This window comes from Acanthaster planci, linkage group LG17 (genome assembly GCF_054643075.1).
Source record: "Acanthaster planci isolate LZ-2023a linkage group LG17, COTS_SCS, whole genome shotgun sequence".
Classification (NCBI taxonomy): Eukaryota; Metazoa; Echinodermata; class Asteroidea; order Valvatida; family Acanthasteridae; genus Acanthaster; species Acanthaster planci.
This window is the reverse complement of record NC_141793.1, coordinates 5,715,853-5,734,651: the sequence shown is the minus strand read 5'-3', so window position 1 is coordinate 5,734,651 and position 18,799 is coordinate 5,715,853. Positions and strand designations below refer to the sequence as shown.

General features: G+C 40.8%; 2 protein-coding genes across 16 annotated transcripts in view; both read right to left on the bottom strand.

Annotated features, from left to right (window-relative positions):
* Positions 1-4,049, bottom strand: part of fbxl4 (F-box and leucine rich repeat protein 4) — a 70,148-nt gene extending 66,099 nt beyond the window's left edge. For 2 of the 13 annotated variants that reach the window (XM_087147899.1, XM_087147912.1), the window contains exons 1-2: positions 3,706-4,037; positions 798-1,021 (exon numbers count right to left, since the gene is read on the bottom strand). The gene's annotated coding sequence lies outside the window, so the exon portion shown is untranslated. Of the gene's footprint in view, position 1; positions 207-797; positions 1,022-3,705 lie in introns of all 13 variants that reach the window. The other 11 variants (XM_087147909.1, XM_087147907.1, XM_087147904.1 and 8 more) reach the window with 11 other exon arrangements.
* A 1,577-nt stretch (positions 4,050-5,626) lies between these two features.
* On the bottom strand, positions 5,627-17,155 carry LOC110989269 (juvenile hormone acid O-methyltransferase-like). 3 transcript variants are annotated; one of them, XM_087148187.1, is made up of 6 exons: positions 17,073-17,154; positions 16,045-16,181; positions 11,476-11,673; positions 10,271-10,590; positions 9,012-9,147; positions 5,627-8,050 (listed from the first exon to the last, which is right to left on the bottom strand). In XM_087148187.1, the coding sequence occupies exons 3-6, from the start codon at positions 11,648-11,650 to the stop codon at positions 7,881-7,883; spliced, it is 801 nt and encodes a 266-aa protein (XP_087004313.1). In that variant the 5' UTR covers positions 11,651-11,673; positions 16,045-16,181; positions 17,073-17,154; the 3' UTR covers positions 5,627-7,880. The 3 variants fall into 3 exon arrangements, with proteins under 3 accessions (XP_087004313.1, XP_087004312.1, XP_022109230.2); XM_087148186.1 differs by lacking the exon at positions 16,045-16,181 and having other exon boundaries at positions 17,073-17,155; XM_022253538.2 differs by lacking the exons at positions 11,476-11,673; positions 16,045-16,181 and having other exon boundaries at positions 17,073-17,152.
* Between the last annotated feature and the right edge of the window lie 1,644 nt (positions 17,156-18,799).

Sequence of the window (18,799 nt, the reverse complement as noted above, 5' to 3'; positions counted from 1 at the left end):
CCTTGCTGCTTTTTTTCAGTAATCTTCATGCAACTCTGTCTACCTTTTCAGTTTAGCATCGCCCCTTGCCTTCCTCAGGTTCTTAGCTTTATTCAGGGTCTTCAGGGCGGCTATATACTCTCAGGACCCCCCCCCAAAAAAAAAACTCGTGGGTAGTGTTGCAGTCGAGTCCAGCACAAGCCCTTTCACGACTTTCTTCACAATTCCTGAAATATTTAGAAATTGCAGCTGGGTCAACAATGAAAAAAAGCTTGGGGCTAAGCTAAAGACTGGATGATTTGTGATGAGCTTGCTGGGACCTGCGATGGACTCGACTATAGCTAATGGGTCTCAGGCGACACCGTTTGCACGCGTCACGCAGCAAGCAATGATGCTAGCCTTGTACCCTGGAGCGATAAGGGTCTCTTGGCAAGCCTGGCGTCCGTGCAATGCTTAGGCTAAAGAGGGGGTATCGACGATGAGCGGGTATCATTTCTAAATTAAAAGCAAACTAAAGCCAACTAGCATTTGGCAAAGCCACAAGTTTGGCAAAACAACATAAATTTTTTTAAAAAGTAGAAGAAACCAGCTGAATATGATTAACTTTACTCTTTTTGACTTTAATGACATGTGATCTTTTTAACCTTTTATGTAATGTCTTTTGGTTTTAACCTCAGGGATAGCCCTTTATACAGTGATTTCGATTTGAAGCAATCCTCGGGCCTGTCTTTATATCTGTTTTGATGTTTTCTTAATTTGTTATATTTGTTGTTTTTCCCGAAAATATAATACTGAATGGAATATCCCTCTTTCCTTACTCGGTGTCGGTGTGTGTTCAGCAGTTTCCAGGTCCAAGACTCGTTTTCATCGTCTTTGTTCTCAATGCTCGATTTCAGGCCCCACTGGAAGTCGGCAAAGGGTTGTTTTCAGTCGGTGCAGTGTAAGAGTGAGGGTGGATGTGGATGGGTAGTTCACTGGTGCTCCGAAGATGGTTTGCCCGACGCCAATGCGATTCAAATTCCTGGGCAACCTGTCTGTTTTTCTGTAAACCAATGTGAGTTAACTACTGTCAAGTTTAATATCAAACTGTTTTAGTTCGTATCAAAGAAAATGAAATACCTCCGCCCTGTCAAGGTAAAACGATGTAACTTGAAAATGATCATTTGGAGAAGAACGACTTCAAACTTGAGGCCGTTGCAATTTTTGAATTATGAGTGCAATCTTGTTGAAATTTCACAGCCATATCATGAGATGTATTTTCTGAAAATGTGGAAAATTTCATGTTTACATGCCCTAAGATGTCACTATGATTTTTGAAAGAAAATGCATTGAAAAGAAAAGAAATTGCAAAGAAATTTTGCCTTTCATGCAGAATACACACAGTTCACGAGAAACGATGAATCCTCCTTTGCTCCTCACAGCTTTTTCATACGTTTCACGGCAAAACGATGTATCTTTGGTTACCTGTTTCAGATATGGGACATTTGACTCAGTTACATGCCAGAATAATGTATCTTTTTGAGACTTTCAGTGCATTTTATCTAAAAAGCAACATGACAACCCAGTGGTATGGCATGATTACTTCGTGAAATTTATAATTTGATGTACGTTGGATTTTCCGTAAAATGAGCAAGTCAGACACAATTAATAAAGACTTTTAAAAAACCTTTTTGACATGTAAATGATATACATACTCGCACGTTACAGCAGTGTTGTTAAGTGCAGTTGCAGTTATTTCAAGGTTGAATGTCTGTATAACGAAGGCTGCTCATGTTTACCCACTGAGATTATAGCGTACGTTAATTGTAAAGTTCAATCATATCTTCTGACTCTGAGCTTAAGTCATGTGGATTCTTAAAAATGTAGTGAAATAATTATTCTCTTTAGTTACAACCTTATGCCACAGTTAATCAATAATCATATTACATGCATTAACACCTGAGATGAAAACTCATTGCAAAATGTTACGATTTAACGTTAATACCAGATTTTATTAAAACACTGTAAAATAGTTCCAAAATGACGTCATGCCAAGGTTCAAGTCACAAAGACTTTTTACATGTAGTTTAAAACATGTAATGCCAAGGCTGAGCACAAGTCATGTTGCCTGTTAAAGAAAGGCATGGTAAAATCCATTTCAGTTGCAACTCTGTGCCACAGTTGGCATGCATACGTAACAATCGTAACAGCATAAAGCAATGTCAAATTATTTCAGTGAGAGCATGTAACAATGAATCACCCGGTCTGTGTCTGGTCAGAGCAAAAGATAGATCTACATTACTTTTTATGAACATGTTTTATGTGAGCAAAAACCAGTTAAGTTCCATTCAAAGACTACAGCATTTATTTGACCAAAGGAAGAATCTTGAAGATGCACTCTTTTGCCATATTATAGACACTGCATTGAATAAAGTACGTGAAGATGTATACACTTTCACCTTACAGATTATCACCATAAACAAGGTATCTTTGATATGGTTGGTTTGATATGGGAAGGTGTTCCGAATTAAAATGAAAAACGGATGTCTGCAGTATGTGTTGTAATTCTCGGTGAAGCTTCTAAGACCAAAACTGCAAACAAGAAATGTGTAACATGTAGATACAGTGTATTGCTTAAGCACTAACTATACCACAGAAATTGCAACATTAGATACACTCTGCCAAAGGAAATCACAGGAATTACCTCTAAAACGCTTGGGATAACAGGGGGTAACTCGGAAAGGAAATTTTGTATAGTTTTTCATAACATGTCCTCTCCAAAAGCAATAAACAACAACTTTCATCGTTTTGCCTTGGGAGGGCCAACCTTAATAAACTCCAGGAATTAAAAAAAAATCTCTTATTTACTCCAACACCGTGAGAATCAGACACCTAGCCAGCTCTCTGTTTCCACAGAGATATCGTTTCGATTATAACAAAGTCGAGTTGGGAATATTTTGCTGCAGAGAATTCAATGCTATTATTAAATGAATTTATGACATATCAGTTTGCAATAATGACATATTTTAAGTTTTCAGTTTGCTGGAATTAATGTCCCCATTTTCCTCATCAATTTTCCATTCTGCTACATTTTATGTAGTATTTTATACGCTACTGATACGAAAGCCATACTCTCTAACGGCAAAAGAGTGGCAAAATCACTCTCAAACAGAGCGAGTCCCTTATCAGTCCTCTTCAAAAGCGTGAAAATCACTCTCTAAACATTGAAAATCAGTCAAAAATAGACTTCTTCGAAGAGTAGTTCCTTTATTCTTTGGAGCGGTTGTCACCCCTCTCAGAGCGGTTTTCATTCTTATTGGGTGGATTGAAAAGGACTCACCCTGTTTAAGTGAGGTTTTCACTCTTTTGCCTTTATACGTTTCATGCATGGTACCGTGTTTCCCTGAATGTAACAAAAATTTGCCTTTAAATCATTATGCTAATGGAGTTCTAGACGAAGCCAGCCAAACTCAAAAGGTTTCATCACTCCTAGAGAAAAACCGCTGCAGCTTGTCCTTAGGTTGGTATCGCTCCACTGCCCGGTTTGTTAATGTACACTTTCGCCGAATGGCATGCTTTGTTTTATACTCCCACGCAGCACAATTTTCCCAATAAGAAAATAACTGTAACCGACCTCAGATGAAGCCTAAATAAGTGCAACATTAATAGGCCTTTAAACTGTTATGTTTGTTAAGTTCTAAAACATCTTTTGAGGAAAACATTCTTTTGAAAGACACCTAAGCTTACCTGATTCACGTTGAGATAGATGTTCCAGAAGAGGGCAATGTTCTTGTTTGAGCTCATGGAAGATTTATTGTTTAGTGACAAGCAAGCCCAACTTTGAAGCTATTATTATCATCCACCCTAGTCTTCGCCATTTGGTAACTTTCGAATGATGTTCACAGAAACTAAAAAGATGCTGCTACCGGGATAAAAAGAGCTCTGTTGCTGGTCCCGTTAAATATTGTTTCACTGCCCGATTTGTTATCGTACACATGCGCTTTATGGAATGTTTTTTGTTTGATTCAAAGTTTTCTCCATGGGAATTATGCGACGCGATGACCAGGATTTCGGCTCCAACTTTTGTTTCGACATAAACTGACTATGGCCTACGTCACAAGGAACAGCTGAACGCACCCAGTGCTAGCCTAGCAACTTACATGGAAATAAACATTTCACACAACTTAAATGCGTCACAAACAGGACGCACGCAATTAAACAGTGTATCCAGTGTAACAGATTCAGGACCAGCAACGCGCGCGCAAGATCGGCCTCATCAGTGCGTGCTAGACGTGCTAGACGCTTTATGTTCATTTTGCGCGTCCATGAGGTTGCACTACACCAAATATGCGCCCATAGAAAACAGTGCAAAATCGGACTGACTCTCGTGAAGAGGTTGGCCTCCCTTTTTTTTACTGGAAATTCACGATTATGGCCAGAAGATTACTTTTCGTTTCAATTTCATGGGAGTGAGCCACGAACATCTTTTTTATTCGCCTTTCAAGGAAGATACCCCCAAACAGCAGTAAAACTAAGCGCTCATTTCTGAATGTAGCCGCCCGCCTCTATCCAAAATAGGCCCGCAATTTGGGTCTTTTTGTGAAAGAAATACCCCGAACTGGAAACTATCAGTCCCAAATTTGGGATTTATAGAAATTTTCTATGATGCCTCCTGATTATGGCATGTCTTATTGTAAAAAACACGTAGGATCAGAAAATATTAATGAGCTCGTGCGCAGAAATACAACCATTTGGTGGAATGCACCCTTCAATGACCACAAAAATCGCGCACTATAATCTCACAGTGAATGGGCGCGTACGCACGCACTGCGGTCTTTTTATTCCATGTCTTTGCCGTATGGATCAAAGAGTGGTCAGGCCTATTCTCGTGAATCGCCCGTATTAATTAAACATCTCCACCGCTCATGAGTTCTGGATCTGCAACAGAAAACACATTTTGTTCCCTTTGCTGCTAAATGCTGCTTTTTTGAAGGTTTGAAGGCCGGAATGGGAGAGTGGTAGCCGCATGCGCACGTGTGTGAGGTAAAAAAGACTGTTTGTCACATCCATATAAAATGCGTCACGTTCATTCCGGTTTACATGGAACCATGGAACTGGAAATTAACGCGCAACTTCAGCGATTGTCCAATGAGAGCCTGCAAATTGTGGCGCGTCCGCCTTTGTGACGAAGTCACTTACAAACCGAGAAATATGGAAGGGCAGCGCAGCACCGTGATCAGAATATCGACAAGAATATAATATCAAACCAGTGCTCTGAAATATGTGATTGCCGAGTTTTCGGTAACCGAGTACCTTCGTCAGGGCAAGCAGATTCAGTTCTGAATGAACGCGGAAAAATCCACGTTCATTCCCCCTGGATGCAGCGTTCCAAGTTAAAAAATGACGCGCTGCTCCAGTTCCTTACGCTGTACATCGGATGACGCTTTCTGCAGGATGCAGACGCCTACGTCACCGAGAGTATGTGGCGGCGCGCAAGAGTGCTGCGCAACAGTGAGACCAGGTGTTTGTTGGCGAACACTTCGCAAGTGTTCCGCGAAACGGTCACCAAGGCGACGCTTGGTCTCTCCGACCAAGCGTCGCCTTGGCCAGAACTTTGGTGCAGACAAGAAGCGCAACTCCACATCACCACGATACAAGCAGGATCCTCTAATGGTTGCTTCTGTATAATTATTTTATTGGCCGTATAGGAACAACGACAACATTCTGGAAACACAGAAACAGAAAGGGGGCCTAATTAGGAATCTAACTCGAATCGATAAGTTTCAAACTATTCACTTTCTCTAGTGAAGAGATTAACATAAATTTACATTCTACTAGAATATTCAACCTGGTCCAATACAACTGAACTAGTCGCAAAATCAGACATCGCCGTAATTAGAATAAAGGTAAAACGAGAATTACTGGGCCAGTCATGAATAAAACAAACAGAAGGCAGAGTGAAAATTAAACCATTGACATGTAAGAAAATTGAGTCTAATTTGTCCAATGTATCGAATGTACAAACCAGAAATAAAATATTCTACGGATTGCCAGACTAAGAGATATGTATTAAATTGAAAGCAAATCTACATGTATTTCTACATTATTTGTACATCGGAGGGCTGCGTAGCACCGTGATCAGAATATCGACAAAAATATATCAAATCAGTGCTCTGGAATAATGTGATTGCCAAGCTTTCGGTAGCTGAGTACCTTCTTTAGGGCAAGCAGATTTAGTTTATATGATTAATCATAACTTCAGTTTTCGTTATAAATCGTTCAGGGTGATCAAATCAGTACTTGGACAATTCACGGTAAAGAAATCCTCCTTTCACCAAAATGTGAAGATTATCATTCTGGCTTCGTCGTTAGATTTTTTTTGAAAAGGTAACCACAGCAGACCAGGAGACAGTATAAGCACAAGAACCAAAAATGTGGAAAATGGTTTCGTTTCGTTGTAGACTTATTCATTTTGAACAAAAAGCTATTTGTACCCAACATTTTATGGATTGGAACCACCTTAACCTAGTATCAATGGTGCATTGAAAGGATTATTAAAAACAGAAGACCATTTAGAAAGATAGTCTATTTGAAGCTTATTGTTCCATTTGGTCATAAAAGTATACGGGAAATTTTCTTACTCGAAGTCAACACTACAAAAATGCCATGAGAACCTTTTAATCACTTAAAAGAGTATTTAAATTAAAAGTAATCAAAGAAAATTCAACAAACTTGGAAAAACTAACTTAAGCCTTAATTACTCCTACATATTCCAAAAAATTGGTTCTTGGATTAAACTCCTTAAAATCCGCACAAGAGAGAAATTTCCCATTACCATCCAATAAATCGAGGACATACTAGACTCCGGCTGAGTCTCAATGCTTGTAATAAATACATCTCCGACCCACTTAGATTTTATCATTATACCAAAGGGTATTGATCCGAACATCTTGGTGTAATGGCTGCACCGTAAATAATAATACAATGGATGTGATGGTCAAAGGTTATCACATGGCCAACAGCTGGCTGAACAGTAAAGTATAGCACGGTATACATACAGAACAAAGTTATCTCGTTGACACGCCTGAAATCTTACAATTTCTATCAAAGATCGTGAGAAATATTTATATAATAATTACTTACTACTTACTGGGGGTTTGAAGCATTGACACTCTCCCACACTTAGGAGCATATGCTCTCTTCAAATAAATAGAAGCAAAATACAAAGGAAACGGTTTTACATTCGAGACCCTAAAACCAATATGACCACCTTAACACTGCGTACACGGAAAGCGCCAAAAATTAAAAAAACTTTTCGTTAATTACCTCGTGACATGCATATGCAAAAGAAAGTTTTGGAAGGATGAGGGCGCCCTTACTAAGGCACAGTTCCCTACACAAAATTTACAGAACTGCATTAATTCTGAACTGAATTAACATTTTTGGTCATAACATGACTCAGAACGTACTAGAGCTGAGTTGAATGCGTCCCCCCGAGCACTTTACACATGCAGCGACCACAGCCGAATGGTAATTGTATGCGCACAGTAGCTTAATTAAACGACTTTTGAAGGGGTGGGTATCACTGAGGAAAATGCCAAAGAAACATTTAAAGAGTATATAATCAGTCCAGCTTGCGCAATGCCTTAACCGCCTCTGATGCATTAATGATTTGCTGTCTTCAGCATAGTCTTGGTCTAGGAAGTAATCGGATAGTTGTTAAGCTTGCACATTAATCATTTACACTTTTCCCACTGGAGCAAACAATAACGTATCGATACCCTCTATCGATAGAGAAACGTAATCTATTGTAGAGTCGAATAAAGAGGGGAATTCGTTAAAAGTTCAGGACGACCTAAAAACCACCTTCAGGGAAAGCACAGAAGAAAGTTGCAACCAATTGAAGACCAGATCTCTGCCCATTATTTACGAAAATGTATGACCACAGACTCGATTAACAGGTAGATGTACCCCCGTTCAGGAGCCTTGGTTTGGTAGTGAGAGACCGCCCATTGCCATAAGTCATCAAGGAATGCCTCGTGCTCGACAGCCGGTATCAAAGGCATTTCGCCCAGGCTCGTCCTCAGAAACACTAAGGACAAAAAAGAAACTTTTCTGAATTTTCGTTCAAATATACAAATCTAAATGCTTAACACTCAGCACAGAAAGAATTCAATGTGGTTACCGAAGTACTAACTAAATATTTTTAGCTTTAGACGGGAGGTTTTAGCAAATGAAAAAAATCAAATGAATCACAAAAACACCAAAACATCTGTATGGGCAGCCTTTAGCAGAAACATGGATATTCTAACTAAACTTAATCCAGCCCTGTCTTTGCCGACAATGACACATCGAAGCGAAACTTGAGAGAGAGAGATGAAGAGGCTTGAACTTCCAACTTCCCTACAATTATAGCAAGAGAGATCTTAAAACAAACAGGTGGATCAAAGAAATACAAAAGTCCATGGTGTGGTGGTAACAGCGAATGGATTAATGAACATCAGCTGGACATCTGGTAAGAAAAGAGGGTCAAAGGTTAGATAGAGTGGCAGTCACTACGGTATGAGAGGAAAAGCGAGAGGGCCCTCATTGAAAAGGAAAATAAGCCAGTGGCAGAAACAGTGACCTGGCGAGCACATAACAAAGATGGAGGGATTTTTTTTTAAATATAGAGCCAAAATGGAAAATTTGTCCGAATTGTTTAATCAGCAAAAGAATCCTCATCAACCATGATCATTCCCCAGAAACAAAGCAAAGAATATTGTCTAATCATTGCTAAGATTTTGGCGCATTCAATAGCAAACATATTTCCAGGAGGGCAACTCCCCCTCCCCTTCCGCTGGATATGTCACGTTTGATGACATGGAAGTGGTCAAAATTGTGAAACTTGATTTTAGACTGTAAATTCAAGGAAACTACATGAAACTACATGGAAATGCTGATCTAAAATGGACAAACAAACGTCGTTGTTCACCTTGACAAACGTCGTTTTGAAAAGTTGAACCCTGACGTTTGTCTCTCCGTTTTAGAAAAATCATAAAAAACAGCCTTACGTTTTGTTTGAACTTCAGACATGCGCAGCTCCTTCGTCTTGATTTCACACGTTGCACTTGCGCAACCAAACGTCTTTAACAGTTGAACAGTGTCTGGAATGGATCGGTTCCACATGTATACAGGCGACTCGTAGCCCTGTAATAATTTGTATTTTATAGTAAGTTTTAACCTTCACCCAACGTATAGAATAATCATAGTTTAGTCCAAGAGTTGTGAAAGAAAGAAAAAAGAAATTAAGCTATGAGCTTAAGTGTACCTTCATCGGTTAAGAAGAGACAGGGTGGTGAGAAAAAAATTTTTTTTGGGGGGGGGGGTTGAGTACATGCACCAAGCACACGCGGGAAGACCATACGGTACATTCAAATAGAAATCGGTTGCCCGGGCTGTGTAAAAAATACGTCCTCTATTGTTTCTGTTCAGAGCAGATACCTCCTATTCGAACGGGGAATGGCCTATTAAATCATCCCCCAACTTCTTCGTGGAGAGCAAAAAAAAAATTAAGGCCGGGTGTAAAGAACTTCTCGCATTTAGAGTGTAGCTGCAATGAAATTTTGTAAGACACATTTTTTTTCTACAACTTTGTACTATTCTCCAGTGTATAAAACTCTTTTACATTCCTTTTTGGTTAAAAGCATTGAAGATTGAATTTTTTTATCTCTTCAAATTATTCACTCATTCCTGGACAACTGGGGCATGGATGGGAGTCATTGTAACTGTTGCTGTGTACTGCTACGCTTTCGCACAGCTGTCCCAGAATAGTGAGAGAATTAGTGAAGTAGTCTAAGTAGGCTTATACAGTCTGCCCAAATCACCTGTATTATGTGCCGGTATTCCGATTTCTTCTTCAAAGATTGAGAGGCTCAAATTGTATATCGACTTTGGCGAGATCATAATTATTTTGAATATTTTATACAAGAAATGCAGCTTTGCGTGAGAATGTGAACAACAACATTAACGGTGGTTTAGCGTGGAATTGTAAATTGGGGAAATGATATCATAGTAACTGTTGCTTTATAGTTGCTTCAGAGCAAAAAACGAAATTCAGTGACATCGGAGGTCACTTTCAGAGGTTTTTTTGCCCCCACCGCCCAGAAATATGGACGTTAAGAGGGTTTCTTCAGAATTCAATACGTACACGAAAGTTTCTCGAGTAGAATCCCTTGAAATATAGAACTGAAGCTCAACGCTTCCATGTGCACCCAGTAAAGCCAACGTAACCGAGTGAAGGTTAAATTGTCAGGAGCTTAGCTTGCCGTACCTTTACGAACTCGCCCCACTTTTCGTGGTTCTTGACATAAAGGTTTGCCGCAGTTGGCAGTTCAAGGCCTTCGTTATCCTTGTCCACAATGACCAGCCCCTCCCCTCCCGGCTTCAAGCATCTCACGATGCCCTTCAAGGTTCTCGGCTGGTCTGCGAAGGGGATCCAGTGAAGTACGAAAAAACTCACAACCTTGTCGAACTTTCCCTTCCAATCTGGGTTATCTCCTACATCCCGAGCATCCCCTATGAGATATGTGATATTGGAAGCCGCTTTGCTCTGACGGGCAACTGCTATCATTTCTTTCGAAGAATCGATACCTGGAAAAGAGTTGATATTATACATATGAGTAAATCCGCTTCAACTGGAACAACGTTACTTTGCCGAGGAAGCACAAGTTCAAATCTGCTGCACAGCGACACCCATTACTAAGTCACAACATATCTTGACCTCGACACAGGGATTTATTCAGGCAGGGATTTATTCTGGTGAAATTGGGACAAAGTCATTACTGGGGTGTCCATTCTTCTTGAAAACATCTGCTTTCTCCGTGAAAATGTTTGCATTTGTTTCTGTGGTCTAAGAACCTAAGTGCAGAATCACGACAATAGTACTTCGGAGGCAAACCCGAGCAAAGAGAAATGGTGTCTAAAGTATTTAATATTTCATTACCATCCATTTCAGTCATCCAGATATTACCCAAATTAATCAGCAAAAGTGAAGCCAAGTCTTTTATACTGTGGACATTAATAATTGCCCTAGGTCATATTCCTTCCTATGGTTCGCATGATTTTAATCTGTGCAGATCATCAAACGCCTATCATAGCTCAGTAGAAAAATGTACATGTACATATACTGACATACCTCCATACACATTTGTACAGAAAATGTAGAATTTGACCATAAAGTTTGTCTGTCTCAAGCACACGATATCAACAGGGGCTTAGAAAAAAAGTTTGGCTTTTTATGGTTTAGCTAAGAATCAACACAAATAGTGAGGTTCGAGGTTGGGATGGACTGGAACTTAGATACCGAAGACTGGTGTCAAAACAGTAACCTGTGGAATGATCAAGTACGCGGTTTAAGTGTAACCAAGAGACTAAAATCGCGAGACATCGAAGCAGCAGATTTAGAAATACCCTAAATTTTTTTATTAGTGTATTTGAAAATGTTCATTCTATGGACATAAATGCGACTGGTTTTACCTGTTACACTGTTGACTTTTGATGCTATTGTTTTGGTCTCTTCGCCCGATCCACAACCGACATCTAAAACCGCATCTTCAGATCGAAAAGTTAAGTTGTCGATATTGGCTTTAATTATGATATGTTGGACAATTCGCCCCTCACCGTGGTAGTGATGACTGGCTGAAAAATTCATCCCGGGATTATCTCTTTATAAGGCTGCATGGATAGGAGAGTTTGAATAATTGCAACTAATTAATTATAAGCATTTATTAAATAAAAGGAGCTACCACGAGTTTTTATACGATGCAAGCATATTTATGACTTCCACCAGCTTATTTAAAGACTCCTTTTGAGTAAGTGTGGGGGAATTTGCCACGGACATTTTCAGAATTATTACATGTCAACGTACTACAGTGTTCCCTAACTCCATAAATCCCAATCTAAATCTTATGAGCAATCTCTGCTTCCCAAAGCAATAGACAATTAAGCCAATCACTGCACAGTATCTGGCATAAAGAAGCCAGGGAGGAGCGGTTCTGCATTGGGGCCACTCATACCACTTCAGATTTTTATAATTCTCTTGTGGGGATGGCAAAGGCCTATTCTTCGGACAAAGATAAAGCTTTGAAACGACTGGAATTTTTTTATCGCTCCGTCTAGTGCAAACCGAACGACATGATTCAATCTTTTCACTAGAAGCTTAATAGTCGCACACTTTCACAGCGGAGATGCTAAATCTTGAAAAAGTCTGGAACGCTGCACACAGCTGATGCACCAAAATGATCTACGAAAGAACCCGAATATTTCCAAATAGGTCACTTGGGAGACATTTTGTGGTAAATTTTTCAACATTAGGGAGATATTTCGATGTCTCCCTAATGCTCCAACTACAAAAAGGAGGAAATTTTTTGTCCACATTTTGAGAGATGATAGATTAGGGTCTGAAAGGAAAACATGCAAAGTTTGATTAAGATCGGATCGGATTAGGGAATATTGAATTATGGGACGGTAAAGTTTGAAAAGTTTTGTGCACGTTCCTATGGGAATGTCTCCCAAGTGACCTATTTTCGGTAATAAGAATGTCTATATTATTCAACTGAGTAACAAAAGACGAATTTGCCACTCAAATACACTGTACTGACAGCAGGGAACGACACCACCCCCAGCATACAACCATTCCCAGCAGGCATTTTGCAAATTCAAAGTCAAATTAAACATTATGAGGCAAAACGGAAAGTTCAAGTACATTTCCATCCATATGTGTGGCACAATGTTATTAAGCCGACCAATACGCGTAGCGCAGGGAGATAGTAGAGCTGACGTACACCTGGTGTAAGTAGCCTACACGGGGGGTACGCCCTTCCTCCCAGCAGATGTCCGTACCGCCCCCTCGGATTGCCCCCCCCCTCATTCGAAATCTCTGTTGATTTTATACAGCTATGCAGTCACAGCCTATTTTTTTTGTGGCGTGCCCTTAACAAAATGTGCACCCCGGGTGCCCCCAAAAAGTTACCCCTTTATCGATATAGTTACGTCATAGCCTATACCTCAGGACCAATAATTTCCACTTCCTCACAAACCATGCTGTAGTTGTGTAGCACCAAATTATATCTCAAGGTCGTTTACCTAAAAGCCGGATCCGGGGATTCTGTTTGCCATCTCCCCAGACCGCAGTGGCTTCAACCTCTTCCCGGACCCCCGCCTCCTCCCCCCCTTCTCCCGGAACAGCGAAAGTTAGTTCCTTGTAATATTGGGCAAGACAACAGAGTTGGATCCGACTCTACTGGCAAATTAAAGGTTTTTAACCATAATTAGCCTTGTGTGGTTGTGCTGTCACAGTTTCCGTCCAATGTTCCTGCTTATGGAACCAACATCACATAATTGTGTGACAACATCACATATTTAACAATGTCACATAATCAATAGATTGAGTGCAGCGTTAGTAAGCCTACTCTTTTTTTCGATTTGGACGGGATTGTCATACTGTGGCGAGATCTCTCGAACCTCGTTTCTTCCTCTGACGAGAGATTAATAAAGCATCCTCAACGCAAAGGGGTACAGGTCCGTTTGGGTGGAAATGTGCCGCCGAAGGAATTGATTACTGAGCCTGCTAAATAAGGCACCAACTTGAATGCGACTGGACACCTACATGCAGTTTCGAAACACACAAGGCACTTCTGGTTTATTGTACAACAAAAACAAAGCCAGTAAAACGGCAATGAATGTGGACTCGAGTTTGAGCAATAAAAAGACCAATTTGATTAATAAATAGAGCAATTTAACACTGTGGAAAGAGCAAAAAAGAGCAGTTTGAGCAATAAAAAGAGCAAAATGAGTAAAATAAACAATGAAATGTGCAAATCAGAAGCAGTGAAATACATATATACCTGTATATATAAAATTAAACGATTTCATTTGTTTTGTGTCATTCAAAGATCATCCCCCCTTGGGTCAACATGAACAGTATTTTTGAAGTCAAGCCCTATGCTTTTCACCAGTGTGACAAATGATTTAAAAGTCTAATCTAGAGAAGCACATGGAAAATATCCACGTTGAGGATGAATCAGACATGAATTAAGTTGACGATATTAACTCAGAAACCGGTTGAGGAGGTTGGTGACTAAACCTCGGATGGAGACAGTTCAGAATTGGAAGACAATGCCACCTACCAAGATTGGCTGGCTGAAGCCAGAGAAGCAAATAGGGAGATCAGGGATGAAAAATATGACAAGTACGTCAACGAAGGCATGGATGAAGATCAAGCCAGGCAGAAGGCAAACAGAAAGACCCTCTTGGCAGTCAAGCAAGACTTTTTCGACAACTATAAGCAGTTCCTGTCAAATTACCTTAAGTTGAGGGATAATGAAACTCATAAGGACATTGTGGATGATCTCGATGGAAAACTTGATAAAGGCATGAAAGTCAACAAAGCCTTGGATAGAGTTTTGCCTAAATATGCTGACAATTTTGCCGGACTGTTTCATGACGAAGAGGAGCATGCCTTAAAGATAACAGTCTGTAGAGGCAAATGGTTCCAAAAAGAATGAGTACATGTATTATGCCTCTGATTTAAATTTAACAAACTTCCGGTAATCACCCTTGTAGTAATTCTTGAAATTACTAAGATAATTATTGTAAAACATCAATGATGAACAACAGGAAATAAAACGGTACCAGTACCAACCTACCAGAAACCAATATGTGAAGTCCACTGAATTTGTTTTGTGTTATACTTATCGGTATGACTATCGAATAATAATTCTCAGGTTGGATATTGGCCGGAACTTCTGCACAATATTCCACAGCACGACGAATAAATTTTCCCCTTTGCTACGTGTTAAAAATCCCTTACTGACGCCATGCCACCCCTAAGAATTCTTAATTTTTTAAATAATGCCGTATTTTACATTTAGGTTCAACAATGAAGCACAACAGTACAGAATTAACGCTCCGCTCTAATTTTGCAAAACCGTACACATGTACAGGGTAACCGACGTAAAACACCAGTTCAAAAGATTATTTCAGCCAGAGCCCAACCATATACATATACAGTGTAAAATATTCAAATTCAAACGATTAAGAAATTCAGCTAGGGACAAAAGAGTCTTCTTCGCGAATCGATCAGATCTCGGTAGCCATAGTAAGCTGAACGCAAGACCATGTGAGCGCCCTCTCTCCTTTAGTGTCCAAAGATTAAGTCAGACGTACCAACGCTCACTTCCTACGTACATAAAATGATCATTAACACAATAGTCCGCCGACACAGCCAACCCACTCCGTACAGTCCACTGTCTAGGAATTATCTCCTCTCAATACCCGGAGGCACGTACGGCCTTTTGTTTAGGGGTTATCACTTCCTACTCCTTGATTACCTTAGGATCTCCTAGTGGGCCATTCAGTATTTTTTTCATGACATCACACCACCTATGACTCACCACTATTTTGTATCATCCTATTTCATAAGAAAGGTCAAGTTGTGCCGAAAGTCTTCACCCCATGCTATTCCTTATTCATATTTTATCCCATACACAAGGTCATCTTGTACTACCCTTTCCGACCCTATGCTATACCTATTCGTCCCTAGGCCATCTTGTGCCATACATTTTATCCTACACCTCATTCCTATTCATATTTTTATTACTATCACAATTATTATGCTCATGCCTATTGGTGTGACCTTTTGCTATTTCTAGGCCAAAGGTAGGTCTCCGTCCAAATACAAAGAAAATCAGTCAGAGAAGAAATTCTTAAGACACTATGGTCTTTCAATCAGCGCAATAACTTCACTTGCCACAATACACAGTAAATGGTACCTTCCTGTATTTTTTAAATGCCACCACAGACCCTCCTAAAATTACCTACACCCCTGTGTACAATGGAATATTCCCGTTCCTCAAATTATGCAAACTAGGGTCACGTGGGACGGAATCCGGCCTTCTGATTGTTCGAGAGGCCGCCAAAATTACGTAATATCTACTGGTTAGACGGGCATCACTACTTATCCACTATCGTGACCTTGCATGACACCACATCAATGACTTCCTAGTTAAGTACTGTACCCTAAAAATAAGCAAATTTCAAACATACTTTCTAGGAAGCTCCGGTCGGCACAAACGCTTGTATCTCTACCAGTGTATTCAAAGCGACATTAACCTAATAAATCTCTCTATGCTGGTCGCAAAAAAGTACTCAAATACATCAGCGAAGACCGCTTGTCCATGAAGCTGTATAAAAATCAAACATTAAGAAAATAGTGGGAAGTGGCCCTGTTGATGCCGATAACAAATCCAATCCACTCCTTTCTATAAAAAAATAATAATTCACGGCAGCAATCTTCTGGAAATATTCCTGAAAAAAACCCCGTTTTAATAGCAAAAGGATAAAATTGACCGATTATTCCTTGAATCTTGATTGCACAGACGGTTTCCCTTATTTTCTCAGCCATAGAAACACTTCTCTTAACTTTGGAAAACAGTCCCCAAAAAACTTGAAATTCATGGTGGCGGCAGTACTCCACTCCACCAAACTTAAGATGTAGAGGCGACATGTATGATTAGGCCCCTTCCATATACACCTCCTGGCCCGCACCTTCCTGCGCTGCGCCTGCCTGTAGCTGTACGCTGCGCTGGTATGTGTTAGTTTATTTTTGTTAAAATTAATTTTGGCCTTTTGGCCGCCCATAAACAAAGACTGCATATCTTATGGCTTTTCTTTCACTGCACTGCCCGCGCATCCATCGGGCACACAGCACTGCTGGACAGCATGCAGCCCATCACAACGCTGCACGCTCTGTCCACATGACCCTTCCCCTGACATTACTCACCGGGGGACTCCCTACATTGACTATTTTTTTTTTAAACTAAGCTAAGTCGCACTTTCGTTACAACACTAACGCTCAAAGCCTGTACATATAGTAAGGTAGCCCCACTAGTGTGGCACGGACTCTCGCTACCGCTCAGTCCTTAGCCACACATCCGTATATGCAATTTGCGTGTCGGCGTAGTCAAAAAGTTCAGTGCACCCTCTTATAATCGTAGCCGCAATTTTTTGGCACACAGAGATGATCCTTAGCCTCTACGCTTTCTTAGTGCCATTTGTTGAATGCTTTCACTCACGTTGTTCTCGTATTTTCCAGTCTTTTGCCTTCACCCATTCAATCTCACGGGCTCGCACTCACAGTCGCCATCTTTAAAATAAGTTCGTTGAACACTACGTCACTTGACCCCCCCATCGTGTCGACGGCTGTTCCATGTCAAGACAACTAATACGCGGACTGAGCGATAAGGGTGCACCCTGGTAATTAGGCCCTAAATATGTCCGCCGAGCTCATTAATAAAAGTTATAGACTAAAAATATTCTATATTAGAGGGTCCTGAGAGCCATGGAACTGAGGAATTCAAGAAATATGAGACTGGACCTCTGGGCTGGACTCAGGGCTTCCAATTCTGAGCAATTTGGATGCGATCGAGTTTAAAAGTGGCACTATTTAAGCCATTTTGCTGAGGGAGCGTTTTTCAAAATGGCTACTTTTCTGGACAGGGACATTTTTATGCATTTTAGGGGTGGTCTGCTTCTGGTGAAAATTTCTCAAAAATTCATTGGTCAACCCCCCGAAAGTTGTGTGAAGGACATGTGGAACATCATTTTTCTGTGCAGCCTGAACACCTGTAAGAGTTGTGAGTATTTTAAAAATATTTGTGAAGTATGGGGATTTATCACTGCTGTCTATGGGAATTTATTTGTAGTGGTGCACCCATAAGATACTACATGTGACCAATGGACTCTTCCAAACTTGGGCAGCAGTTTAGATATGTCTTGACATGGAACAACCGTCGAGACGATGAGGGGTCATGTGACATAGGGGTGAATTCCACCAAATGGTTGTATTTCTGATTGTTGCTGGGGAAGTGTTCCAAATACTCATGCCGGCCGGGAATGTGTTCGCCCTGGGGCCATGGAGGGTTGCCAGGAAGGCTGGGGACACCAGGGAGTTTTCCGGGCTTGTTCACTTCTGCGAGGGCGCGTTTACTGGTCGAGAATGGCAGCAGATGTACGAGCTCATATACGGAAATACGAGCGCTTTGTTGAAGCAAAGCTGTCAGAACCTACTCCAAAGTAGGCTGGCTTTCAGGCCATTGGAAGTTCTGGCCATCGGATTTCGTTAAAAACGACCGGGGCCGTGGGGGGATGAAGACATTCTCGTAATGACTGATGTGTACGCGAAGTACGTGCAGGCAGTTCCGTGTTGGGACCAAAGTGCCGAGACTCTAGCCAGGGTGCTTAGGGACAGCTGGTTTACAAGATTTGGCTTCCGAACAGAATCACAGCGAACAGGCAGGAATTTTGAAGGAGTCCTGGTACGCGAATTATGGGCCTTGTGCGGTATAAAAAAGTCGCGCACTACACCGTATCATCCAGAAGGAAATGCGCAGGCAGAAAGATTCAATAGAACGCTGTTCGGTTTGTTCAAATCATTCAGTTAAAGTGAACGCAAACGTTAGCCTGACTTCTTGTCACTTCGTGTACAGTTCTACTCATTGCACAGCCGGTGTGGCTCCATACACTTTGGGCCGTAGTGATTGTAACTGGGGACAAGACTTTGTCCAGGAGCAGTCTGAACTGCTCGAAGTACGGAAAAGAGCTCTTCAGAACGAAACTATGCACTATGGTAAGGTTAATGCTGTACCCTTACCTGTTGATTCACAGGTATCGTTGAAAAAGTGCACTTTTAGGGGTCAACACAAATTGAACGATGCCTACGATAGAGCACCGTATGTTGTAACATGGACAAATGCACATGATGACGTGCATCGCATCCGTCCATTGGATGGCGGACCCGAAA

Coding starts and splice junctions, on each gene's coding strand:
- LOC110989269 (XM_087148186.1), bottom strand. CDS start 11,650: ATGAATTTTTCAGCCAGTCATCACTACCACGGTGAGGGGCGAATTGTC. Junction 10,591..11,475: donor AAAAGTCAACAGTGTAACAG/GTAAAACCAGTC, acceptor ACTCTTTTCCAG/GTATCGATTCTTCGAAAGAA. Junction 9,148..10,270: donor AGTGGGGCGAGTTCGTAAAG/GTACGGCAAGCT, acceptor AAATTATTACAG/GGCTACGAGTCGCCTGTATA.